At 40.2% G+C, this 26,887-nt stretch overlaps 2 protein-coding genes and 1 long non-coding RNA gene across 3 annotated transcripts; 2 read left to right on the top strand and 1 right to left on the bottom strand.

The window, feature by feature from the left end:
* The first annotated feature begins 477 nt into the window (after positions 1 to 477).
* LOC124393563 (rab11 family-interacting protein 1-like) lies at positions 478 to 17,130 on the top strand. The gene is made up of 7 exons (XM_046861475.1): positions 478 to 950; positions 6,961 to 7,385; positions 7,536 to 7,805; positions 8,760 to 9,132; positions 13,252 to 14,292; positions 15,256 to 15,346; positions 16,390 to 17,130. Exons 1-7 carry the CDS (start codon positions 610 to 612, stop codon positions 16,591 to 16,593), a joined length of 2,745 nt encoding a protein of 914 aa, XP_046717431.1. The 5' UTR covers positions 478 to 609; the 3' UTR covers positions 16,594 to 17,130.
* A 1,473-nt stretch (positions 17,131 to 18,603) lies between these two features.
* Positions 18,604 to 23,032, top strand: brf2 (BRF2 RNA polymerase III transcription initiation factor subunit). Its single transcript, XM_046861996.1, has 6 exons — positions 18,604 to 19,087; positions 19,761 to 19,954; positions 20,272 to 20,331; positions 20,535 to 20,859; positions 21,500 to 21,677; positions 22,098 to 23,032. Exons 2-6 carry the CDS (start codon positions 19,807 to 19,809, stop codon positions 22,590 to 22,592), a joined length of 1,206 nt encoding a protein of 401 aa, XP_046717952.1. The 5' UTR covers positions 18,604 to 19,087; positions 19,761 to 19,806; the 3' UTR covers positions 22,593 to 23,032.
* A 1,454-nt stretch (positions 23,033 to 24,486) lies between these two features.
* LOC124393892 lies at positions 24,487 to 26,830 on the bottom strand. The gene is made up of 3 exons (XR_006927403.1): positions 26,640 to 26,830; positions 26,416 to 26,499; positions 24,487 to 24,792 (listed from the first exon to the last, which is right to left on the bottom strand). It is a non-coding gene; the product is annotated as an uncharacterized LOC124393892 (long non-coding RNA).
* Positions 26,831 to 26,887: the final 57 nt, after the last annotated feature.

Raw genomic sequence — 26,887 nt, 5'->3', positions numbered from 1 at the left:
CTGTCGAGAAAGATTAAAAAGGCGTGTAATTTAATATTATTTTTATTTATTATTTTTTATTGCCAAGATTTTAAATGATACCTACACAAAGCACGTGCAGAGGTACAATAAAAACAGATACTGGAGAAATGTGAAGAAAAAAATTCAATAAAGCAAAACACCAGGTATAAATAAATGACCGAATGTGAACCTGACCATTAGCAAAATAAATGAAAACGCTCACGTGTTTATTGTCTTCACAGCTTTTCGAGTTCTTTGAGGATGAGTCGAGGCGTGGAAATGTCACGTGCACCGCACTTTGTGACGCACGAATCCAAAACCGAGAACCGTGTTTAATTTCCGTTTCCTTTCGCTCGAGCTGCAGAATAAAACGAGAAGTTTTTAAATGTAACGATGTTTATTATAAACAATTAAAAAAATAAAATCAAAACGCAAATCAGCATCATTAAATCACATTGTGTATAAAAGTTGTCCAATAGCAGTGAGTCTCCTCCCTGTTAGCCACGCCCACTCGAAGGTGATACAAAGTTTATTGGAGCGCGAGTAGGTCCGGTCTCACGCGCTCACACACTCACCAGCACCGGTAGACTGGATGTCAGTGTAACAGCGATGTCTCTGTCGGATCAGAGTCTGCAGTTTTTCCCGGTGAGCGCGCGGGTGTCGGCGGTCCGCGCGCGAGGCCTCCGGATCAAAGGGAAGGACGGCACGAACGACGCGTACGCGGCGCTGCAGGCGGGCCGCGAGACGTTCCGCACGCCCGTGTCGGAGAAGCGCGCGGAGCCGGTGTGGGGAGGCGATGACGCCGCGTTCATCTTCACGATGCCGCCCGAAGCCGCCGACCTGCAGGTGCGCGTGCTGCACCGCGTGCCGCTCGGGGCGGACAAGCTGCTCGGACTGGCGGTCGTCGACGTGCACGAGCTCCGGCGGGACAGCGAGCGCGAGAACCCCCAGTAAGCGTGAAGCGATACTTGGTTCCCTCTGCTCGATATTTGGTAATAACTCATGAACCGTTGTTCCAGGTTTCTTCACAATTTTTTTCACATCAAACTGAGAAGTTCAATAAATCAACATTGAACCGTTTTTATTCCAAACACTCCGATCTCAGTAGGAATGCCTTCACACAGCTGCTGGTCCTGGACTCATCCTGACCTCAGCTCTGTGCTGAGATTCTGAACATGGCGCTTCTTCGTGGCCATGTAGGTTTCCTCTGGGTTTTGTGGTTTCTTCCAAAAGTGCAGAGGCAATGCTTAATTTGCACCATATTCACCAGGGTATATTTGATCTTGCACCAGGAAAAAGAATGAAAGAATAATTTGAACATGCACTAGGCAGGTCACGTATCTCGGAACTATTCTTAGTAATGTAAAGGGTTTTGTTGTAATTGCCAACATCTGGATTAAAAATGTAGCACTGTATTTTTACATCACTGTGGTGCAGGATGGATCCCCAGCCATGGAACCAGCTCCAGACACGGAACCAGCTCCAGACACGGAACCAGCTCCAGACACTGGGGCTCCACAAGACAGTGCACTCTCAGTCTGAGAGAGTCTCAGCGTCAGATCAGTTGATGAAGGTTATGTTATGAAGGGCATCTGGTGTGAAACAAGTGTCAATCAGATGCATGAATGAGCCGCTCTGCTGAAGGTTTTCGGTCAGCGGAGCGTTGCAGGCATTTGTCAAGGAACTTTCACTAAATCATCTACTGCTGACAAATGAAAGCTGATTAGATGCAGTATTGCTCCCCGTCTCATCCACGCTGAAATGTACTGAGTTGATTTGAGTACGTTAATGCTACACGAAAGAGGTCACGCGTTGTGACACGTGATTCTCATCATGATGTCCCAAATACTGTCATTATTCAGAAATGTGGAGTGTTTTGATTTGAGACGACGGTAACAATTAAAGCAAAAGCAGAACACCTGAGTTTATTGAAGGTAAACACTTAAAGGGATGGTTTGAGAATGGTTGCCTGGTGACGGTCTGTAATTGGGTTGGTGTGATTGGCACGGCTGAACAAGTTTGTGCTGTTGTGTTTATTTCTGCTCGACTGGTAAATTGTAGCTGGGTGGTGTTAAGTTACTGAATACTTCAGTTGACGCACTTGTTCAAGGCTGAAAGTTCAATTCCAGTGTTGACTCTCTTGTCATCTTTTATAGTGATTTTACTCCTGCTCCAGTTGTTTATGGTCACATGATCTGAATGTGGCAGTCAGCAGAGCAGCTCGAGTTGTGTGTACATGTTATAAGATGTTACGAGACTAAAAAGCCACTTTCATATAAACATATTTTCGAACCAGAGCTCAGATTTAAGTCATTATCAGTATTAAAAATATCAGACGAAGGATCACAAAGAAAACAGACCTTTGGATCACCTTTTTAAAAAAGTACCCAAATGTTGCTCTCGTGAACATTGAGCTTCGTGCTGAATAACATCATTGTTGCTGTTGAATACTGGAGGGATTTGTTTCAAGATCTTATCCCACTTAGACCTTGATGGTTGCTCAGCTGTGTCTTGCTCCTGCTGTGGCTGTGTTCTTCCTCTCAGACGGCAGACGGACCCTCAGAGAAACAGATACGGCTTTTAGAGTGATATTACATACAATAGACATAAATAGAAATGAACAAACTCATGGTTCTGCAAAGGAAATTATTTATTTATTTGTAGCCCAAACATGGCGACATTTCCTTCAACACTATTTGAGCATCTTAAGGGAAAGTGCTGTTGCTTGATCGGCTCACGTGATGTGTACGATGAGCATTTTATTGGACAGAACGTTGTCATTATTGATCTCAGCTTACCCAGAAGGCCGTGCTGAAATCTGATGCGGTTTCAGTTTTAAAGCTCTGTTGACCTCCATTTATCTCACAGTAATCTTCTCACTAGCCCTGGTTAATAAGGAGTTTATTTATCTCAGTAGATTTGGTTAAATATTAGATTTCTGTTTTCAGAGGCATGATAACGGCTGCATTGTGTCGAAGTTAAAATACTGCAATTCGGCCTAAGAATGTAAAATCAGTTAACATTGTTTAATCAGTGGAGCTTATAAACACTAATTACATATTAGTATAGAGCACACAGTATAATAATAATAATAATAATAATAACACACTTTTTACTAATATAATGTACGACTTTAATTAGTACCACTTTTTCATTAACAAGCATCTACACACTTCTTAATTCTTACATTTGCCACAGAACTAAACTGTCCATGGAGTTGTGAAGGTGTGAGCAACACCGTTATCAGATGTCATGTTTGTAGAACACTGCAGGAAACGTATTCACGTCTGATAAAAGACTTTTAGCTGCATGTCAGCTGATTCCCGTTTCTTGACCTCGACTGAAAACCGATCTTGCTTTCTGAAGCCTGGTTGGAATTTGATCTCGCCGTGTGTGTGTGTGTGTGTGTGTGAGTGAGTGATGGTGGGTGTGTAGGTTTCAGGCTCAGTTTTCCTTAAATGGATGTCTTGGTAGACATTTCACATTTTTACCATGTGCACACGATGCCAAAACCTAATTTTTTGCCATAACCACAAGGACTTGATTATGGGGGTGGGCATTTTGAAAACTATTTGGAAACAGTGTGTTTATATATAAAAGCATCATGTACACTATACTATATGGTTATTAGTTACCAGTTGATCAGTTAACCAAAGGAAAAAAGAACAAATGATTCACGCGCATGAGTCCAGGAGGTACCTGATTCTCTTTGGGGACGATCCGCCATAACACAAGTCCTGCCATCTCATCTTCTGTAAAATGTACATCACCTGAGCGTCAGGTATCATGATTTCTATATGCACTTCTAATCAATCTTTTTTCATCTTTCTGTATGATCAAATCAAAGCTCCAGGACTTTGCTGAAATACATATCTAACTACACAATACACCCAATGTACAAAACTACACAGTGCAGCAATACAACACACACTATTTCATATAACGTGTAATGTGTTACGTAATTTATCGCACACTAGCTGAGTGGAAAAAAAAAACAGGAAATGACATTTCGCTTATCATCTGTCCTTTTAAGTCAAAAGGCGGAGATGGGGAAACTTCCTTAAATGATCAGATCTGGCATTGGACTATCTCTGTTTGTTTCCAAGCTATGTAGATACCTACCATCAAAGATGATTTAGAAGGAAGCATTACCCAAAACAAGAAAATAAATGGACTGGGTGTACGGGGTTGAGTAAGGACCGAAAAGTGTCTGGGTGATGAATTTCTAAAGATTGATTTCTTCAGGCCTGATGCAACAACAAAGAACCTGAGTGTAGTGAAAGAAATCCAGCACTTACCTACAACAACACTGAGAAACTACAATCTGACTTTGGGTGTGATATTTAGATGTTTCACTAAAAACATCTAAAAAGTAATGTCTGTAGATCAAAGCCAGCAAATAGGCTGCGTTGTCTGGGTCAGAGTGATTCTATTCCTCCCTCCTCAATCAATCAAAGTAACACCAGTTAATTGTAGGAGTCTATGAGCTTGTGTATGTAGAAGAGGGCAGTAAGGTGGAGTGTTTGAGCTTGTGTATGTAGAAGAGGGCAGTAAGGTGGAGTGTTTGAGCTTGTGTATGTAGAAGAGGACAGTAAGGTGGAGTGTATGAGCTTGTGTATGTAGAAGAGGCAGTAAGGTGGAGTGTATGAGCTTGTGTATGTAGAAGAGGACAGTAAGGTGGAGTGTATGAGCTTGTGTATGTAGAAGAGGGCAGTAAGGTGGAGTGTATGAGCTTGTGTATGTAGAAGAGGGCAGTAAGGTGGAGTGTTTGAGCTTGTGTATGTAGAAGAGGGCAGTAAGGTGGAGTGTATGAGCTTGTGTGTGTAGAAGAGGGCAGTAAGGTGGAGTGTTTGAGCTTGTGTGTAGAAGAGGGCAGTAAGGTGGAGTGTTTGAACTTGTGTATGTAGAAGAGGCAGTAAGGTGGAGTGTATGAGCTTGTGTATGTAGAAGAGGGCAGTAAGGTGGAGTGTTTGAGCTTGTGTGTGTAGAAGAGGGCAGTAAGGTGGAGTGTTTGAGCTTGTGTATGTAGAAGAGGGCAGTAAGGTGGAGTGTTTGAGCTTGTGTATGTAGAAGAGGGCAGTAAGGTGGAGTGTTTGAGCTTGTGTATGTAGAAGAGGGCAGTAAGGTGGAGTGTTTGAGCTTGTGTATGTAGAAGAGGGCAGTAAGGTGGAGTGTATGAGCTTGTGTATGTAGAAGAGGACAGTAAGGTGGAGTGTTTGAGCTTGTGTATGTAGAAGAGGGCAGTAAGGTGGAGTGTTTGAGCTTGTGTATGTAGAAGAGGGCAGTAAGGTGGAGTGTTTGAGCTTGTGTATGTAGAAGAGGGCAGTAAGGTGGAGTGTTTGAGCTTGTGTATGTAGAAGAGGGCAGTAAGGTGGAGTGTATGAGCTTGTGTATGTAGAAGAGGACAGTAAGGTGGAGTGTTTGAGCTTGTGTATGTAGAAGAGGACAGTAAGGTGGAGTGTTTGAGCTTGTGTATGTAGAAGAGGCAGTAAGGTGGAGTGTATGAGCTTGTGTATGTAGAAGAGGACAGTAAGGTGGAGTGTTTGAGCTTGTGTATGTAGAAGAGGGCAGTAAGGTGGAGTCTGTGTTTAAAATGCTCTTGCTGGTCATGTGACAGCTGGTTGATGGCTGGGATTAGGCTTAACTTTAGTGAAACTAACAGTGAAAATCATTTTAAAAGTAATGTAAATGAGAACTGTGTGTGTGTGTGTGTGTGTGTGTGTGTGTGTGTGTGTGCGCGTGTGTGATTTTAGAATGACTTTCAGATGATTGTGCTAAATTTGCACTCCCATGTTGCATCATTTGGGCAGAAACTCTCCTGAAACCTTGGCATGTCAAAACGTGATCCTGGAGTGTCTGGAATGTTCTACATTGGTTTTATCTTTTAGAGTTTTGGGAGTCTGATGTGAAAAACAAAGCAGCATTAAAATACCTAATCTACTAGTGAAGTTCACTAATTTCACAAATTTTCTTCTTGCAATTACGATTTTAGATCGGTTCAGTCTTCGTCACGTCACGTCATACTGCATGCACTGTTGGTTTGTACTCCACACTCGACATTCATTTGTGAAGACGCACACAGCCACTGTGCCAGAAGAACGCAGGGTACAGACGTGCACTTAAATCAAGTATAAAGCCGCCCTTATGAGTGTACAACACACACCCATTCCAGTTTGGGCTTTCACGTCACTGGCAGGTTCTCTGGGGTTTTACACATGATGAGCAAATTTCTCTATGGTGATCTACAGCTGCTGTTCTCAATACTGAATAAATGCTGAACACAAACATGGTTAAAGGATTAGTGAAAGGCCATAATAATGCTGACAGCAGTGTTGTGAGTCTCCATATCAGCAGGATGTGGTGTTTCCTGTGCTGTTTTTAATCGAAAAACTACACATCTGCACTTTTCTGGCCTGTTATTCAGTTAAACTAGTGTGTGTGTGTGTGTGTGTGTGTGTGTGTGTGTGTGTGTGTGTGTGTGTGTGTGTTAACTAACTATAAGAAAAAATATAAGAAAAATGTACAAATCTTCAAAGTAAAGAAAGTGAAGGATGCTTTACACCTCCGTACAGAAGTATGTCTGAGTATTTTTGTGGTCAGGTCAATTCTGTTAAAGGGTCGAACGATTTATCCGTTTTGCCGAGTAAGCGGCACCGATAGTTGATCGCTGTAACTATCAGCTATCCTTAAAAACCCATACCAATAGTTTTTCCGGCTTCCGGTCCGCTGTCATTACGAGAGTGGCCTCTAGAGGCGAATCACTAATGCCACTTGCTGTTTGTTTTTACACGAGAGCTTTATATTATATTTATTATTTATAATTAATTCATATATAATTATCTTTAATAATTAATATATTCATATTTATTTTATTTTGCTAATTTTTGATTCAGTACTAAAGGTAAAAAAAAACGAATCTTCAGACACTAAACGTGACACGATGCTGCTTGTCCCCCGCAGGTGGTTCAAGCTATTAAACAAAGCTGGGAAAGCCGATAAGGAGCGCGGTGAGGTTCTGCTGGACGTTCAGTTCCTGAAGAGCAGCATGAGCGTCAGTATGATCGACCTTTCCGATAAATCACACTCGCGCCTTGGAAAGTTTAAGGATAAACTGCGGGGCAAAAAGAAAGACGGTCTGAGCGACTCGGCCTCCGCCATTTTGCCTTCCGTCACCCAGGTGCTGACGGACAGTGAGGGAGAGATGGATGGAGATAAAGATACAACAAAAAAGAAGAAGAACAAGCTGAAGTCTCTTTTTGTTCCGAAATCCAACATGAAGCGTAACTCTTTGTCCCAGTCCATGTCCGCATTAGGAACGCTTCCAGATAAAAACTCCTCCATCAGCTCGAGTACATCCTCAGGCCTCAATGTGGAGTCTTCTGAAGGTGAGAAGATCTGATTCTATCATGGTTATACATAGTTTATCAAATATATACATGTATGTATGTATATAATGTATGTATATACTGTGTGTGTGTGTGTGTGGTTTGTTTGTGGTTTTTATTGATTATATATTTTTATTATTTGGTTTGAAGGAAAGAAAAAGAAGAAATTTACCTTTTTAACACACAAGCGGACTGGCAGCACAGACAGCAAAGCGTCCAATCAGAGTGACGTCACCAATGGCTCGACCAATCAGAACCCTGCATCACAGATTGATATTTGCATAAATGGCAGCCATATTTACAAAGAAGAAACCCAAAGTGAAGAAGTGCAGGAAATGGACGAGGAGGAGGAGGAGGAGGAGGAGGAGGAGAAAATGAGGAAGAAGGGGAGAAATGGAGAAGAGAGAGAGAAGAGCAGGAACGATTGGAGGAGATGAGAAGGAGAGAGGCTATAGAGGAAAGAAAGAGAAAAGAGAAAGAAGAGCAAAGGAGAAAGGAGGAGGAAGAAAAAGAAAGGATGAGAGTGGAGCAAGAGAAGGAAGAAAGGAGAAGAATGGAGGAGGAAGAGAGACAGAGGATAAGAATGGAGAGAGAGAAAGAAGAAAGAGAGGATAAGAATGGAGAGAGAGAAGGAAGAAAGGAAGAGAATGGAGGAAAAGAGAGGAGAGGATACAAATTGAGAAAGAGAAGGAAGAAAAGAGAAAAGAGAAAGATAAGAATTGAGAGAGAGAAGGAAGAAAGGGAGAGGATAAAATGGAGAGAGAAAAGGAAGAAGAAATGAGACGAATGGCGGAGGAAGAAAGGCAAAGAATAAGAATAGAGAGAGAAAAGGAAGAAATGAGGAGAATGGAGGAGGAAGAAAAGAGACAGAATAAGAATTGAAAGAGAGAAGAAGAACAAAAGAGAAGAATGGATGATGAAGAAAGAGAAAGAATAAGCAGGGAGAGAGAGAAGGAAGAAAGGAGAAGAATGGAGGAGGAAGAAAAGAGATAGAATAAGAATTGAAAGAGAGAAAGAACAAAAGAGAAGAATGGATGATGAAGAAAGAGAAAGAATAAGCAGGGAGAGAGAGAAGGAAGAAAGGAGGAGAATGGAGGAGGAAGAAAGAAATAGAATAAGAATTGAAAGAGAGAAAGAAGAACAAAAGAAAAGAATGGATGAGGAAGAAAAGAGAGAATATGCATGGAGAGAGAGAGGAGAAGCAAATGAAAAGGGTAGAAGAAGAACGAGAGAGACAGAGAATAGAGAAAGAGGAGCAGAGGGCAAAGATGGAAGAGGAAAGAAAAGAATGAGAGAAAAAGAGACTGAGGCTGAAGAGCTGGTGAGAAAGGAGGAGAGTGACAGGAAGAAGGCTGAGGAAGAGGAGATGATGAGGATTGCTAAGGAAGAGAAGAAACAAGCAGAGAACACAAATGATGGAGGAGGAAGAAAGAGAAAGTGAAAAGGGCCAAGATGGAGAGAAAGTTAGCAGAAGAGAAAGAAGCCAGGAGGAAGAAAAGAGAAGGATAGAGAAAGAGAACGAGACAAGACTTAAAGAAGAAGAACGAGTTCGAGAAGAAAAAGAGCGGAAGAGGGCAGAGATGGAGCTGAAGAGAAAAGACGAGGAGAAGGAAAGAAGGAATATGGAGATGGAGGAAAAGAAAAAGAAGGAAAAACAGATGAGAGAAGATGTTTTATTTGAAGAGAGAGTCACCATGCAATCCACAGACTTCACTCGTTCAGCCAGAATCTCCAACGTGAAACCGAGGTTAGTGCCTGCGTTCATTCACCAAATATCATCTACTACAGAGGGAGTGCAAATATACAGAACAGAAAGGAAAGATTTGCAAATCTTATAAAGCCATATTTTATTACCAATAGAACATAAACATGTTGAAACTGGAAATAATCTTTAATTTGAAGGCTGCAAAATAAAAAAAATAAATAAATAAAAAAGACTGGACAAAGTGTTCGAATGAAACAGCTGGAGGACTGATGAGGTAAATTGGCAGCAGGTTAATAAGATGATTGGGTATAAATAATGTATCTTTGAAAGGCAGAGTCTCTCAGAAGTAGATGAGGAAAGTTCAACAATCTTTGACGAACCGTTTACAAATTTCTGAATAATTTTCCTCAACATCAAACTGCAAATATTTCATCATTTGCTATACATAATATCAAAAGATTTTAAGAATCTGAACGAAGGCGAAAATCAATATTGGATTGCCTGCATTAAAAACCCGATCCTGTAATGTAAATCACTGCATGGGCTGATTAACACCTCCACAAATCATTGTCTGTGAACACAGTTTGTCATGTCCTATGCAAATGCTCTAAGAAGGCATGCGTGAAAATGTTTTGCAGAAATCAAATTCAGAATTTTATATATATATATATATATATATATATATATATATATATATATATATATATATATATATATATATATATTATTTTTATTTATTTTATTTTTTACTGAAAATAGTACATTTCTTCAGTTTCAACATTTTTTTTAATATTCTGTTATAAATGAAACAGCAGTTTGAGATTTGCAAATGATTGCATTCTGTTTTAATTTACATTTTACACAGTGTGCCAATGTTTTGGGGAATTGGTTTTATTAAGCATCATATTGCCTACAGTAGTATGCACCACAAAATCGAACATTTCAATAGCCAATAAGATGCAGTATTGTTTATCACTGTTGGAGTTGCTGTGACAGAGCCTTTTCTGTTGTCAGTTACAGAAGCTTGCCATAATTACGCTCAGTCTAACAGAACTAACACCTAGTGATATTTTGGTGTAAATCTGTATTCTTAGTTCATGATCAAATTACTAATTCAGTTCATAGATTTTAGCCAAAAATGCTGTTCAGCTCTTTATACACCGCTTATCTTACACTCTAACAGCTTTGCATGTAAACTTGTATATTATAAGCTTGGAGCGCTTGGACATGGAGCACTCATTCAAACCCACGATCATTTAGGTAAGAGCTGTTTCTGCCTGTGAAAGTGAAATAATCTCCATCCAGAACTTAGACTGCAAGAAGTGACCAATAAAGGTCAGTCCTGTCCCCTTCCCACATGCACCTAGGCAAAGGTTTTTCCTTCAGCTTTTATTCATGCAGTGTGACTCTAATAAGTGTAAAGTAATCACTCTTTGTGGTCCCAGTGCACTCCCACTCAGAACAATCTCTGCATTATGGGTGTTACATGGGTAGGGCAATGGTAGAGCAGTGGTGGGGCAGTAGTAGAGCAGTAGTAGGGCAGTGGTAGGGCAGTGGTAGGGCAGTGGTAGAGCAGTGGTAGAGCAATGGTAGAGCAGTGGTGGGGCAGTAGTAGAGCAGTGGTAGGGCAGTAGTAGGGCAGTAGTAGGGCAGTGGTAGGGCAGTGGTAGGGCAGTGGTAGGGCAGTGGTAGAGCAGTGGTAGAGCAATGGTAGGGCAGTGGTAGAGCAGTGGTAGGGCAGTGGTAGGGCAGTGGTAGAGCGGTGGTGGGGCAGCGGTAGGGCAGTGGTTTTTGACTTGGGTGTAGAGCATATGATGGGTTTTTTGGTTACAGTGGTGGAAATCTATTATAATTTAAATATTTTATTAGTTTAATGTGATTAAACGGTTTCACAAAACACTTTAAAAGAGCTTAATATTCAAATAGATGGAAAATAGTTTTTAGATGTTTCAAATGCTGCATTCCGTGAATGAAGTTCGTTATGGGACCGTCTTTTTCACAGCGATGGATGAAACCAAAGTGTAAACAGAAACAATATTTACTTAACGAGAGAAACCACTGGAATATGAATAGAACATTTTATTTTATTTCATTACGTATGTCGAACATCATCTTGGGTGTAGTGTTCAAACTCCTCCATGTGCAAGTGACCTGGTGAAGTTCTGTTCACTGCATTCCGCTAGTTAGTTATTTACTCCTACAAAGGTTTCCTGGAAAATTGAATCAGATCCAGTTTTGTCGGAAACGCAGAGTCATCGAATGCATTCGTCTGTGGTATATAACACCAGTCTGCCACGAGCAGCTCATTAAAGTCCGAAGAAGATCATCATGTCCCAGGACGATATTTGGCACCTTTGTGAAATATTCAGTAGGTTCAGGAGAGTGTGACGTGGTGTTTAAAGCGTGTGTTTAAACAAGCGTATGCTCCAGGTGACTTATTAAACGCTGGTTAAATAGTGATTTATTGAATTATTTTTTTTTTTTTTTTTTTTTTTACATTTGATACAATAATCATAACACACACACTAACCGAATACAACCTCGAATCCAAATAAATAATTTTAACCCTCCTTTCCATGGTTTGTCTGTTTTTTTTTTTGCTCTCTTCCTTGCTGTGTTTTAATGCTGATGCGTCAGGTTTCGCTAACCCTCAACAACATCCCTTGTTGTGTTTTACTCGGGGAATGATTTACAACTGGGGTCTGCCCACAGGAAATCTTTGCCTAAAAAAAGCTGATGTGGCAATTCAAGTCCTCTGACTCATGTTTTTTAAAAGCCAGGATCGCTCATAAAATTGATTTTGACTCCAGGAAGGAGGGGTTCAGTGTGGTAGGGAGGAGGAAAACCTTCTTAGGAATTTGTTTAACTTTTTTTCCATGGAAGACTGGCCACTGTTTTATAGATGTCCACATGAATAAACAAGTACATGAAGCTGGTCTTGCTAGAAACCAGTTTGAAATCTTGAGCATTACGTTTCCATGATGGTGTTCGTTATCATGGTTCTTAGAATCCTCAGCCAAGTGATTTTTTTTTTAGAGTAGCAATAAGTACCTTTACCAAAAAAAAAAAGTAAAAAAAATACCTTTGGTTTATTATTTAGGTCAGAGCTGAAAATATTACATCATGTGGAGGATTGTTTACATAATAAGAGAACTAAAGTCTGTAATGTAAGACCTGTCTGGCTGAATCTTGCTTAGGAAAGGCTTTATAGCAAATTTTAAGCTTAGGACAATGTTATGGTTATGAATGAAAATCCAATTAATTTGACTTGCCGAGAGTCTCATCTCGCCAACAACTCGAATAAAAAAAACTCCATTGATCCAAAGACTGTGTTGGTCTCACCCTCCTTTCAGCCATAACCAAATAATTTACTGCATTTCTATACATTTTAAAAGTCAGACTGATTGGAAATCCGTCTTAGATTTAAAGATCTGTTTCAGTAAATCAGTGACTGGACTCCTGACAGTTCACTACGTATGTCTAGTTTTAGTAAATACATTGTGGTGCAGGGAAACGGGAATCTTTTCCGACCTAGGAGTTGGTGACGCTGGGGCATCGCTGAGTGACTGAACCAGTACGAGCTCGTTTAGAACCCCTTTCCATTAGTGTTTATAATGGAGCAGTGGAGTGGTGCGCAGTCTGCACCCATTTGTTAGGGGACATGATCATGACGTCCTAACTGGTAATGACGCCCACATTCCCTTTGAGCATGACTCCCATTATCACTATTCTTATAAAAGGTTTTAAAGTGAACGCTCTTTGTGCACCACTCCACTGCTCCGTTATAACTAATCGTAAGGTGTTCAAAACGATCTCGCACTATTTCCGGACTTTTGCCGATGGCCGAGGGTCACCAGCTTCTAGTTCTAAAATGTCCTGTTTTCCTCCACCACCCTGTAGTTATTTTGCCATTAAACACCTCAGCATCATGACCTGCAGTTAGAGTTTGTGGAAGTTTTTGGTTTGATTGTTCTTCATGTGGTCTTGGTGTTAAACCTGTGTAAATAAGAACGACTGACTGCTTCAGAATTTGCAGACCAGTTAAATGTTCTTAAAGCGAACCGATCTTTTATTGCTATTTATTGTCATGCTCACATAGTATTCAAGTAACTCTGGCTAAAGCACTGACCCTTTGTCTTTACCTGCATCCTGCTCCCTCAGCGTATCAGTCCCTGCGACAGTTTCTCAACCATCTATGGTGAACCGCAACCCCTTTTTGGATGACGATTTAGATTCCAGCATTTTGGAAAACGTCTTGAGTGTTGAGACAACTGCTAAAAAAGGCCCTGCCCCATTACCTCCACATGAGAAACCACAGTTGACTGGACCAGATGGTTCCCATTTAAAAGACATCTCAAAACGTCCAGCACCCCAGCCACCAGGTATGCTGAAGATGACTGGGAAATTAATTGATCAACCAGGGCCTGGTCAAGAAGCAAAGAAAAACCCTGAGAAACATTACGAGAGCAAAGTCACATCGGTCTCTGAAGATGACACACAAGCCGATACTAATCCTTTCACGTGTGATGAATCGGTGGCTGTAAAACCTGGCCAGATACCAACACCAAAACCAAGAATGAAGACTGGTACTGTCCACCTGGGAGAAACAGAAACTAATAGCAATGGAAATCCATCAATACTGAGGACAGCAAATGATATTACAGCCGAAGATGTCAAAAGTAACCTTAGTGATAATCTGTCAGAAAGAAAAGAACATCTGGAGGACAAAGTTGAGCCTGCAAAACCAAACGATCTATCATATGTGAATCAGGATGTTTATCCAGAACCTCAAATTTCCAACCTTGCTGGACTGCTAAACAGTGAAAGCTCTCAAAAGAAGTCTCGAGCTCCTCTTCCTCCTTCTAAACCCAAAAGAACTGGAGATCTAAGCAGACCACAAACAATGCCTTGTCTTCCAAACAAGACTAACCTTGAACAAAGCCACGAGAGCCGTGGGAATCAGAAGGAAAAAGATAATGCACGATTTTCAAGTGAAATACGTTCAATCAACACTTCATCGGCCACAGGTCCATCCTTAACGTTCAGTCCACTTACTGAAAAATCACAGGTCATGAAACCTTGTGCTGCTAATTCAGTGGACATGGGTTCTGGTTCTCAGTCTAGGACTTTGCCATGGGCTAAAGTGGTACCCAATGATGCAGGTGAAGTAAAGGAACAAGTTGTTCTAACTTCAGTAATCAGGTGAGATTCCTTCATATAGTCGTTACTAACCTGTAGAGTGTTGGCACTTTTAGCACACGGTGATGTTGCGTAACTTTGTAAAATGGGGTGGTGAAAATACGAGGTGGTATCAAAAAGTTAAGACTAATGCTGTAACTGGCCTTTCACGAGCTCAACCCCCGAAAACATCAAAACCGTTCGGCAACTTGTGCATGATGATCGTCGGAGAACAATCCACACGATCTCACTTCCGCACCCACCCTAATCACCAGTGTATACACTCTTCTTGAAGATGAATATCCAGCGAGAATTGCAGAAGGTGCTTTAAAAAGCAGACTTCCAGGAAACGTTTCAGGAGAACGCTGGGAGCTCTGTATTACTGTACAGGGGGACTGTTTTGAAGGTGAAGTCTGTAGATGTAGGTAAATAAAGTACTTTCTTGTAAACCGAGCGAGTCTCCAAACTTCTTGGTACGACCTCGTATACATAAAAAAAAGAATTGTGAAGGAATGACAGCATACAGTTAAATGGCATATGTATGAAAACACTACAAGCAGCTCACACTGTACTAAATCCTTTATATTATGAGTTAGATGACAACAAATGCCACCAATTTTTCACCTGTAGGAACCAAGATACCATCAGTGTCCACCGCTCACTTCTTGCAATCGCTCCACTTCTTCTTATATACTTCCCAGTCTGTTGTAACAATAGATATTACCCATACTGCATCGCTTCGGTTTATTTACATAACATAGACCTGGAACTTATTTACCTGTCCGTATGCACTTTCTGTTCCTCTCTCATGTGTGAGCAACGAAACGATGTGAGTGCTTTCTCCAGGAATAATCCTTTTTCTTAACAATGCGCTCGTTGTGTATATTGTATGATTTGGTGTTGGTCTGTTGTTCATCTCTGCTTTGTCACAAGAATAAATGTTCTTCACTAAAGTAATGTTAATGTTTCGGTTTTGTTGATCTACAGGCAGCATGCTGTGAAACCTCTAAGCGCTGCAGAGACTCAGCCAGAAATGTATGAATCTCGAGTATCAGACAAAACGCAGCCCAACACAAAGGTACTGCTCCTGACGTACATACAGGAAAGAATGGATGAATGAATATTTACTACATTGTTGTAGTCAGCGGTGAACAAAGTACACAAACTATGTAGTCGAGTTAAAGTAGAGCTACAGACAGTAAAAATTTTCCTTTTCAACTTTCACTTGAGTAAATGTTTCTGCCTTTAAATGAACTTAAGTATCCAAATGATGACCATGATTTTATTACAGCTCTAATGTTCCAATTATCATTTTTTTCACAAGACTCTGGCTTAATCAGTTGATGTGAAAAGACTCGAATGTGACTCTCAGAACACTGATCTATTAATAGAATGATATTAATGACTCACACACTGATTTTTATTATAATGATCATAAACACAAAACCTTCTGTTCAACTACTTAAAAAAAAAAAAAGTGTAAATGAGGTCACGTGTTTTGTGGTGAGTTCGAATCTGGAGTTTCTTCATCATTTATTCCTCTCTAAATGTTCTGCTTGATGTTGAACTGATGCTGAACTGTGTGTTGGTGATCAGTAGATGCACCGAGCGCCGAACAGAACACGTGTAAAACAGAGCGTGCGCTTGATCCTGATTGGTGACTCGCTGCGTGTTTCACCAGTTACGTTTTTATCCTCATTAATAAAAAGGAACGACTGATTTCACTAAATGTAGTCGAGTAAAAAGTCAAATATTTGACTTTGAAATGTAGTGAAGTTACAGTAAAAGTTTCCCCAAATGGAAATAATTTAGTCAAGTACAGATTTACTTCCTTATTGTCCAGCATGTAGTCATGTCTTTTTGCCACAAGTCCAGGTTGAGTGTTTTAACTCAATAACTGAATTGTGCATGTTGACTGTAACAATAGTGTTTTTGCAATTTATAAAATATAATAGATAAATAGTTCAACAGATTATATATAAATAAATAAATAAATAAATAAATAAATAAATAAATAAATAGGTTAATCACTTTAGGTTGATTAGACATACAGAATTTCAGTGGAGGGTCAACAATAAGAGTGTGTGTGTGTGTGTGTGTGTGTGTGTGTGTGTGTTTCAGGTTGCGGAAGCTGTAAAAGGCCCATACTCTCAGTTGACACAGGCCGAGCTGATCTCTCTGGTGTTACGGCAGCAGGAGCAGCTTTCTCAGCGTGATGCCAGGATCCAGGAGCTGGAGCAATACATTGATAACCTGCTGGTTCATGTGATGGAAGAAAAGCCGAGCATTCTGATGAGCATGAACGCGATGAAAAAATCTGTGTGAGCACTGAAACAGCAGGAGGTGTTAAAGAAACCACACTGAGATCGAATTAATGCTTCATACTGCATTCACAAAGATATAAACTCTGACAATCTACAGACTTTTCTAGTACAGCACTTCCTGCAGAGCAAAGTCTCTCGGGTTACGGTGTTTATTACTGAGATAAACATGGAGTTATTTTCCTCCCTGCTCTTACTACATGTCACAGGACCGAATCAAATATATAACAATTTCTTCCTTTCATTTCCTTTTTAGCAAAGCTCAGATTTTGTTCACGGTTGCACAGAAGAGCGTTCTGTACCTACTGTCTTTGTTTTATGTAAAAAGGAAAGAAGTGACTTGTAAAACTCAGTATTTAACCTTCTTCATGTTCATGTGTAATATATCTGCAGTATGAGTGCAGTAACGTATCCCTAAAGCACTTTCATCACATTTTCTTCTCTTTGGAATCTGTAAATATGAATAATTTGTACTTTATATCTGTTCAGTTGAACAGTTGACGTGCTGTTATGCATACTGAAATAAACACTTTGCAATAAATCTGACTATTTATTCATGCAGCAAATAAAGACATGTGACTAGAAATATTTATATATAATATGAATACATTATTTTAGCACAGGATTCCAACCTAGTTGTTTGTTCGTTTGTTTTTAGGAAGGGCTGTAAATTAGAGAGCATCCTGATTAATTCATAAGTTAATTATATATATTTTTTTTTAGTTAATTATGAGGGAACCGTCAACCGCGGACATCCGCGTTCTCTAGGAGTAGGACCCATAAGCAGCTTTGAAATCACCTGAATAATAATCACAACACCTGCTTTAATATTGATTTTTTTTCTGATTCTTAAACACAAAGCAAAAAAACATAAACTTGCATTGAAGCTAACTTAATATAGTGTCTATTGTGCTAATAATGACATTAAACCTATTGCATTGCTCATTGTGTATTTAGTGTCGATAGATAGATGGATAGAGAGATAGATAGATAGAGAGATAGATAGATAGATAGAGAGAGAGATAGATAGATAGATGTGTGTGTTTGTGCTTGTTTTTTTTAAGGCAGATATATACAAGGGACTTTACCATGAGGAAGTGCTATAACTGCCAACAAGTTACTGTTAAAAATAATTTATATATATTATTAATTTAGACTTTTTTTCTAGATTTCTATTTAATATTCGGTCTCTCTATGTTAAGATAAACCTACCATAAACATCCTAGACTGTTAATTATCTTGTAAGGGGTAAATTTACAAAATCTGCAGGGGATCATATATATATGGTTCTGTTTTATTTTTAACAATACATTTTCACTTATAAATTCACACATTTTAAAATACAATAGGATAAATACAGTGGTACCTCGACATACGAGTTTAATTCGTTCCGTAACCTTGCTCGTATGTCAAATTGCTCGTATTTCAAAGCAAATTTCCCCATTGAAATTAATTAAAATGCTATTAATCAGTTCCAGCCCCCTAAATGCGACCCCAGTTGTTTTTGTTACGTGTTTTTGAGTAAGAAAAATTTATTTATAAATGAAAAATATTGTATAAAAACATAATAAAAGAGAATGTAAAGATATTATAAGGTTTTATTCAATGGTATTCACTGGTGGGGTCTCTGTGTGTTTGTGTGTGAGTTTGCCGGGGGGGGGCTGGATAACATTAGCCGATGCATAACCACTTTACTTGTTTTTATGACGATAGATTCGCAGGGTTACAGTATAATATAACTCCCAGGTGGATAAACTTGGATTAACAGACCGCACTGCAGAACACAAATCATATAAATCGCACACAGGAAAAACATCCAGCCCGCACACTTCTTTCCCGCACTACACTACCCATAATGCATTTCACTCTGGACTTCAATTCCCAGAGATAGTAGCCTTAAAGAAACAGCTCTCATTTTCCCTCTAATGCAACACTATCTTCATTTTCGTCACAATATTCGCTTTCTGGCTTTGATTCGCCATCTTGCAGCGGCGTCTCGAGCTCGTATCTCAAGTTGTTGCTCGCGTATCAAAGCAAAAAATCGACCGAGTGACCGCTCGTATCTCAAAAAACTCGTATGTTAGGGCACTCGTATGTCGAGGTACCACTGTACTAATATAAATAATATACATGTTATAAATATGTAATGGAGACGGAAGAGCTGCTGTGGCGCCCCTTAATGGGAGAAGCCTAAAGAAGAAGAAGAAGAATTTTTTTTTTACATTTTATTACATTTACACTCACTAACTGTAAATAACACGGTTATATTTTCAACTAAAAGCTTTTACGTATGATACAAATATATATATATACGTAGATTGTATATATTATTATTATTATTATTGAAGTGCGCCGTCTGGCCCTCTAGTGGTTTCTTTGTGCATTGCAGTAGTCGTTCCGTAAACCGGAAGTCAGTGGTAAAATACCCGTATATAAACTGCCGTGTTTGTGTTGCTGCGGATGGTTGTGTAGTTGTTGTGCCGATGGTGTTGTATTTGGTAAGTAGGTTTCAGTTGGCTGTGTGTGTGTGTGTGTGTGTGTGTGTGTGTGTGTGTGTGTGTGTGTGTGTGTGTGTGTGTGTGTTCTCTCGTTCTTTTTGTTAAAATAATGACTTTTTGGGGCATACTGAAAGGGCTGCACGGTATACCGTGGTTAAATGATCATTGCGGTATTACGGGTACTTAATCCCAGTAGATATTAAATGAGAAGTATTACCTTAAATACCATACACGTATGTTGTAATATTTATAAAGTGATCTTGTACAGTGTATATACGTCACTTCTTTATAACCAATAGCAGTGCATTTCTTTCTACATTACAAGTTTCAGTAATATGTTTTATTGAATGTGTTCATTCTGTTCATTCAGATACTTTATCGTGGTCACATTCAGCCTGACTTCAGATTTGTGATCCTCCAGTGTGTGTTGTGTGTTGAACACAGAGAACATAAATATTTACACTGAGGAATTGAACACTTTTATGCACAAAATTTGCTCATTACAAATTGGATGTCAGGTCTGAAATAAGTTGACAGGGGGGCATGTTTACCACGGTGGAGCATCTCCTCTTCTTTTCAAAACAATTTGAAGACGTCTGGGCGTTGAGGTTATGAGTTTTTAGAGTTTTGCTTTTGGAATTTGGTCCCATTCTTGCCTGATATTATTTTCCAGCTGCTGAAGAGGTCGTGGTGGTCTTGTAGGTGTGTGGTGTGTAGTGATGCCCCCTCGGTGCTCGCAGTGTGGATCAAACAGTGTGGTTGAGGATGAACTGTACAGTCAGACGCAGTGGGTGTGTCAGGACTGTGGCTCCGTCATCTCGGAGGGGCTTTTCACCACTGTGCTCAGTGAAGAGAAATACTCAAAAGGTCAGAAAACTCTGTCTGTCTGTCTGGTTACAGTCTCTGTCTGTCTGTCTCTCTCTCTCTTTATGTCTACAGTGTGCCTGTCGGGTTACAATTTGTATCTTTCTGTCTATAGGGTGCCTGCCTGTTTACTGTTTGTCTATATGTCTGGTTATGGTCTGTCTGCAGTGTGCCTGTCTGGTTTCTCTCTGTCTGCAGTGTGCCTGTCTGGTTACAGTCTGTCTGTCTGTCTGTCTGTCTGTCTGTCTGTCTGTCTGCAGTGTGGCTCCAGTGTGTCTGTAACTGTAGGTTAATTGTACCTCTTGTTTGACCCTCCACAGCCATACCTTATTATGCCAGCACACAAGTAGCAAAGACGCCATGTCCCAACCTGATCAAAGGTAACTACTTCCCTCCTGACTGTTCTTTTTGTTTTTCTGTGTTAATTGTAGCGTATACGTAATAATGTAAAGACCTGACATTGGCTAGCTAATGAACCTGACTAGCTCTAAGTGTAATAGTAGTTTAACGAGCCGCTGCATGTCTCCTGTGTTTAACTCCCTCCTGTTGTATTGTATTGTAGAATAACTGTGTGTTTATGCAGGTCTGGTTCGTGTGCGTGCTCTGTGCCGTATCCTCCGCTTATCCAAACGCATGGAGTCCGACGTGGCCAACTTGTTCGAACGTGCCTATCAGCACCCGCACTTCCTGAACGGGCATCTTATGAAGAAGGAGATGTTGGGGGGATCCTGCGTTCTTTCTGTCTGCAGACAGAACAACTGGCCCGTTGCCTTGGGGACCATCGGCATGCTGTTAGACGCTGATCCACCATCCATAGGTGCCATTTATAACGACCTTAACCAAGCCCTGAACATCCAAAATACAACCAGCAGCAGCTTCACCGAGCTCCTGGAGGTCCACTGTCACGAGTGAGCATCATCATCATCATCATTATTATTATTATTATTATTATCATTATATAATATGGGATATTTATGTTTTCAGAATCAGAAATAACTTTATAGTACGTTTACACACACAAGGAAGGCAACGGTTTGAAAAGTGGGCTGGGTGTGTGGGGTCCAAAGTGAATTTCTTAGACCTTTTCTCCACTTTGCATGAGTGGAGAGTGCATCTTTGAGGTTGGGCAGTGGGACACCTTTAATCCTCTCAGCAGTCTCTTGATGTCTTATTTGGTAGCTGAACCAGACAGTTCTAGATGTACACAGGACAGACTCAATGATGGCCGAGTAGAACCGTTTCAGCAGCTCCTTTGCCTTTTTAGCAATGTCAATATTATTGTCCCACTTTAGGTCCTGAGAGATGGTGGTACCTAGAAACTTGAATGGCTCTCACTGTTTCAGTAGGGAATTGGTTGCACTTTAATCTGAAATATTGTATGAAGCTCACAAAACCTAAATATAATATACAATTGCATGAATCTGTAAAAAAGAAATAAAATGTATGACGAACAAACAGTTTCTGTAGACAACAGGAAATCGAGAGGACACTTTTTAAAATTTCATTTTATAAATACTCATAAGTGGAAGTAACATGTCTGTGTGTTAGGTTTAAGCTGAGCCCCAGCGACGTGCCCGATATCTACGTAGAGTCTGTAGATCGGTTGGTGCAGAGGAGCACTGCTCTGCTGGAGCTGGCTGCTGATCTGTGGTTAGTGACCGGACGTCATCCTCTGCCCCTCCTTACTGCATGTGTGTATGTTGCCTGGCAGTCTCTTAAACCCATGGTGAGTTTTCTCTCACACACACATACACACAACATTCTAAGACACACACCACACTAGAGGTCAATCGATTCTTTGTTTTTTTCCAGCAAAAATTCATACCTATAGTTTTTCCGGGTTGCAGTATGAGACCGCTCTCATACTGCAACCCGAAAACTATAGGTATGAATTTTATCCTCTAGAGGATTACTGATAGCACTTGCTGTTCATTTTAAGTGTTGTGGTTTTTTTTTTTTTTCTTTTTTTTTTCCCCCATTCATTTTGGATGTAACTGTGTTAATACATTTTTTATTTTCCTCAATATTTATGAATATAATTAATACATTCATATTTATTTAATTGGGCACATTTTCATGATTCAGTATTTTTATTTTTTCTCTTACTTTGTTTTATCAGTAATCCCTGTGTCTGTGTCTGTGTCAGGCTCGTATGAAATGCACACTGAAAAAGTTCTGTGAGCTAGCGAAACTGCCTAATTTGAAGCAGACCGGTGGGATGAGGCGGGACACGGCGGTGCGGCGCATCGGCGAGCTCAGGGAGGCGCTGTGTAAACTGGGTCGTGTCCTGCCCTGGCTCAGAGGAGGCGCCGTTGAGCCGCGCTCCATCTGCACGCTAGTTGAGGATATCCTCTCATACCGCAGAACTCTGATGCTGCAGGCCATGAGGAACTCTGAGCTCGACTTGAAAGCTGAGGAACAGAGCACAGCCTCTTGTGAAGAAGTGCACTGGGGTAAAAGAAACCTCTTCGTGCCCCCATCAGCAAGGAAAGCAAAGCGTCCGAGACTCGACTCACCCGTGCCGAACGTCAACGGAGACGAGAATATATCAGACACGGAGATAGAATCGTACATCCGCTCACCTGAGGAGGTCAAGGTCTTTCTGGAGGTGCAAAAGAAATTGAATGAGGACAAGAAATGAAGATCAAAGAGAACTTGAAATGCACTAGTGATTAAGAAAGTAAACTATGCACTATATGCGCACTATGTACAGAAAGCTCGGAATGGCGTGCTATAAACTTCAGATGCATTTCCTCTGCTGAATAGTGAGAACAGCTGCAGATTGCACACAGTCAACTGGAAGACAAATGTATATTTTTTTGTATTTATATTACAGCACATTGTACAGAACAGTGCATTGTGGGAGTCTTTTGAATACTAACACACAAGTCCTGCTTTGTACCAAATCCTCTTATGTTTGTTTTTTCCTCCTAAATTCACCCTCAGTGCCTGAAGAACTGCCTGAAACGCTGAAACCGTTTTACCCAGAAGGCATTGATAAAACGCAGCAGTTGTGTCAGTATGGAAATGACTTCACTTACATTGTTCATGCTATGAATATATAAAAAATGATCCAAGGTGTTTTTGTCTTGTCAGTCTCTTTAAAAATGTTTTGGAATTGTTTTTGTTTCAACTGTTAATTTGCAAATCAAAACTGGTTCCTGAACACCATGTCACTTCTTCATGTTGAAGCAGCTCCCCTGGAGCACAGGGGACAAGCCTCAAGAGTGGCAGCTTGGTAATACTGGGACTTGCTGTTAATAACCTTAACCTCTGAGCTGCCACTTCCCCGACACAATGCAGGCGTCTAGCCATGGCAGCACATCCAATCACATGGCGACCTGTGGAGATCATAACCTACACTGTACAATCACATGATCCAATAAGATCAACACCAATCATGATTAACGTTTAAATGTAAGGTGGAATGGGTTGTACTGATGCTTTCTGAGGTCTTGTAAATACGTGGGCAGACCGTATCAGGACATTCCTTCTCCTCCGGTTTCTGGATGTGATGACAAGCGTTTCGAGGTAGTGGACTTTTAAATCGGTACCAGAATAATGAGCATCTTTTAAAACAATTTGCAATATTTGTTTGAATATCAGAGGAAGACCAAAGAGGAGGTTTATGGATGTGGTGAGGGAAGACCTGCAGGTAGTTAATTTATAAGAAGCAGATGTAGAGGACAGGGGGGTATGGAGACAGATGATCTGCTGTGGAGACCCCTAATAGGAGCAGCCGAAAGAAGAAGGAGGAAAAATTGCTTGAATAGTTTCAGCATTACACTCATAACATTAGGAGAGACAACTTCCCTTTCCCTGAACATCATACCAATAATTCATTGTTCCCCAAAGTTTTCTGCTCTCGGTATCAATCACTGCATGTGTCTTTATTTAATTTATATTCCAACTCTTCTTATTTCATCCTTTTATTCTACTGTAATTACTTTAATGAAGTGTTACAGTAATCCTGTGGTCAAATAAAGTGAGGTTTTTTTTACTGAAAATTTGTGAGTTCATGAGAATTTTAGAAATTGACACAGTACCTCAACAGAATTCTGTTCCACACCCGTTTCATGGACACCAGCAGGTGGCAGTGATTCTTTTTTTTAAATTAGATTAGATTAGATTAGATTAGATTAGATTAAACTTTATTGTGCAAGCTACATGTACAGAGCCATTTAAATACAGTTAACATCTAACCAGAAGTGCATAAGTGGCCTATTTCCAATAAATAATAATGTGCTAATGAGGGATGGGGTCCATATGCAGAGGGGTTCGAGTGAATAATGTGAAGAAGATGCAGAATTTGATAAAGATATGGTATATATAGTAATATACAGTGTAACTATGCAAGATTGTGCAGAGGATAAGACATGTCAAGGAAATAACATGCTCAAATATAATATACATATGAATGTATGATACAGTATATACAGAATAAATATGGGTGGAATATTCAGTAGTGCAATTATAACATAAGTTGTGGATGAAGCAGTGCAACACAGACAAAAGTGACAATGCAGTAGTGTATTTATTGACATTATATGATCAGATGTTCAGTGCAGAAACAGTCACAGGAATGGAGTTGTTATATAGCCTGTTTGTGCGACTCTGAGGCATCTGTAGCGTCTGCCTGATGGGAGAAGGGTAAATAGTCTGTGGTTGGGGTGAGACATATGTCTGGCCTCTCGACCTTTGCAGACAGCATTTCTTTAAATGTCCTCTAAGGTGTGTAGATGAGTGTTGATGATTTGTTGGGCAGTAACACACACACTTCAGAGGTGGAGAGTGTGAGTGGCTCCAAAAGTGATAAGTAGGCACATAAATTCCTTACTGTCCTAAAGCAGAGAATATATAAATAAATCATAAATTATTACAAATTTGCTGCCTAAGCTCTTTCTAGGACATTGATTTTTGAATAAAAACCAGAAATTAGATAGAATGGTATAATAACATTTGAACAGTAGTTGCATGGACATTTTGCACTTAGTTTATATTAGTGCTTACTTTAGTCCTTAGCTCTGTGTTCTGTTATGTAGCTGTGTGTATTGTTATGTAACTCTGTGTTCTATTATGTAGCTCTGTGTATTATGTAGCTCTGTGTTCTGTTATGTAGCTCTGTGTTCTATTATGTAGCTCTGTGTTCTGTTATGTAGCTCTGTGTTCTGTCATGTAGCTCTGTGTTCTGTTATGTAGCTCTGTATTGTTATGTAGCTCTGTGTTCTGTTATGTAGCTCTGTGTTCTGTTATGTAGCTCTGTGTTCTGTCATGTAGCTCTGTGTTCTGTTATGTAGCTCTGTGTTCTGTTATGTAGCTCTGTGTATTGTTATGTAGCTCTGTGTTCTGTCATGTAGCTCTGTGTTGTGTTTTGTAGCTCTGTGTTCTGTTATGTAGCTCTGTGTTCTGTTATGTAGCTCTGTGTTCTGTTATGTAGCTCTGTTATGTAGCTCTGTGTTCTGTTATGTAGCTCTGTGTATTGTTATGTAGCTCTGTGTTCTGTTATGTAGCTCTGTGTTCTGTTATGTAGCTCTGTGTTCTGTCATGTAGCTCTGTGTTCTGTTATGTAGCTCTGTGTTCTGTTATGTAGCTCTGTGTATTGTTATGTAGCTCTGTGTTCTGTCATGTAGCTCTGTGTTGTGTTTTGTAGCTCTGTGTTCTGTTATGTAGCTCTGTGTTCTGTTATGTAGCTCTGTGTTGTGTTATGTAGCTCTGTGTTCTGTTATGTAGCTCTGTGTTCTGTTATGTAGCTCTGTGTTGTGTTTTGTAGCTCTGTGTTCTGTTATGTATCTCTGTGTTCTGTTATGTAGCTCTGTGTTCTGTTATGTAGCTCTGTGTTGTGTTATGTAGCTCTGTGTTCTGTTATGTAGCTCTGTGTTCTGTTATGTAGCTCTGTGTTCTGTCATGTAGCTCTGTCTATTGTTATGTAGCTCTGTGTTCTGTCATCAGAATCAGAATCAGAATCAGGTTTATTGGCCAAGTGTGTTGACACACACAAGGAATTTGGTTCCAGCTGTTTGTTACTCTCAAAAGTACAGACATAAATAAAAACCTATACATGACAAAACAGACACAACAAGACAAAAACAGACTATACAAGACAATACAGACAATATGAGACAGTATAGACAGTGTGGGTAATAAATAGGGATACAGACCATGTAGCTCTGTCTATTGTTATGTAGCTCTGTGTTCTGTCATGTAGCTCTGTGTTCTGTTATGTAGCTCTGTGTTCTGTTATGTAGCTCTGTCTATTGTTATGTAGCTTTGTGTTCTGTCATGTAGCTCTGTGATCTGTTATGTAGCTCTGTGTTGTACTTTGTAGCTCTGTGTTGTGCTTTGTAGCTCTGTGTTGTGTTATGTAGCTCTGTGTTCTGTTATGTTGCTCTGTGTTGTGTGATGTTGCTGGGCCGTGCTCAAGGGCCCAGCGGTGGCAGCTTGGTGGTGCTGGGATTTGAACTCACAAGTTTCTGATCAGAAGGCCAACATGTTGGGAGAAATTAAAATTCCAAACCTTTTACTCTGCAAATGATGTGCCAAATTTGGTGCTAAAGGAGTGGGAGATGCAGCAAAAAAATTATTATTGTAAAATTCCAAGATATCAGAAATCTGATTAAGGTAATTGAGCTCATCCTTATGCAGGGAATTCAGGAATGCTTGGTTTAAAACTTCATGACCAAATACTTACTACAGAATTAGGTCCATGTTTGACCCGGTGATGGCGCTAGAGTGTTGGGGAGCACTTGGACTCTCCCCAGTCAGTGTGACAAATTCGACAACTTTTCATCTCAGGGTTCTATGAGTTGTAGTAGATGAGAAAACCAGACATTGGTGCTTGGCCTCCTAATTACATTAAGCGGAATCTCTAACCGGCTCTGCGTCATCACCTGTATCTCTCTGTTCACGCGCACCAATTAATCCCCGCCCACCAAACGC

The sequence above is a fragment of the Silurus meridionalis genome, chromosome 11 (genome assembly GCF_014805685.1).
Source record: "Silurus meridionalis isolate SWU-2019-XX chromosome 11, ASM1480568v1, whole genome shotgun sequence".
NCBI lineage: Eukaryota > Metazoa > Chordata > Actinopteri > Siluriformes > Siluridae > Silurus > Silurus meridionalis.
This window is presented reverse-complemented; position numbering and strand designations above follow the sequence as displayed.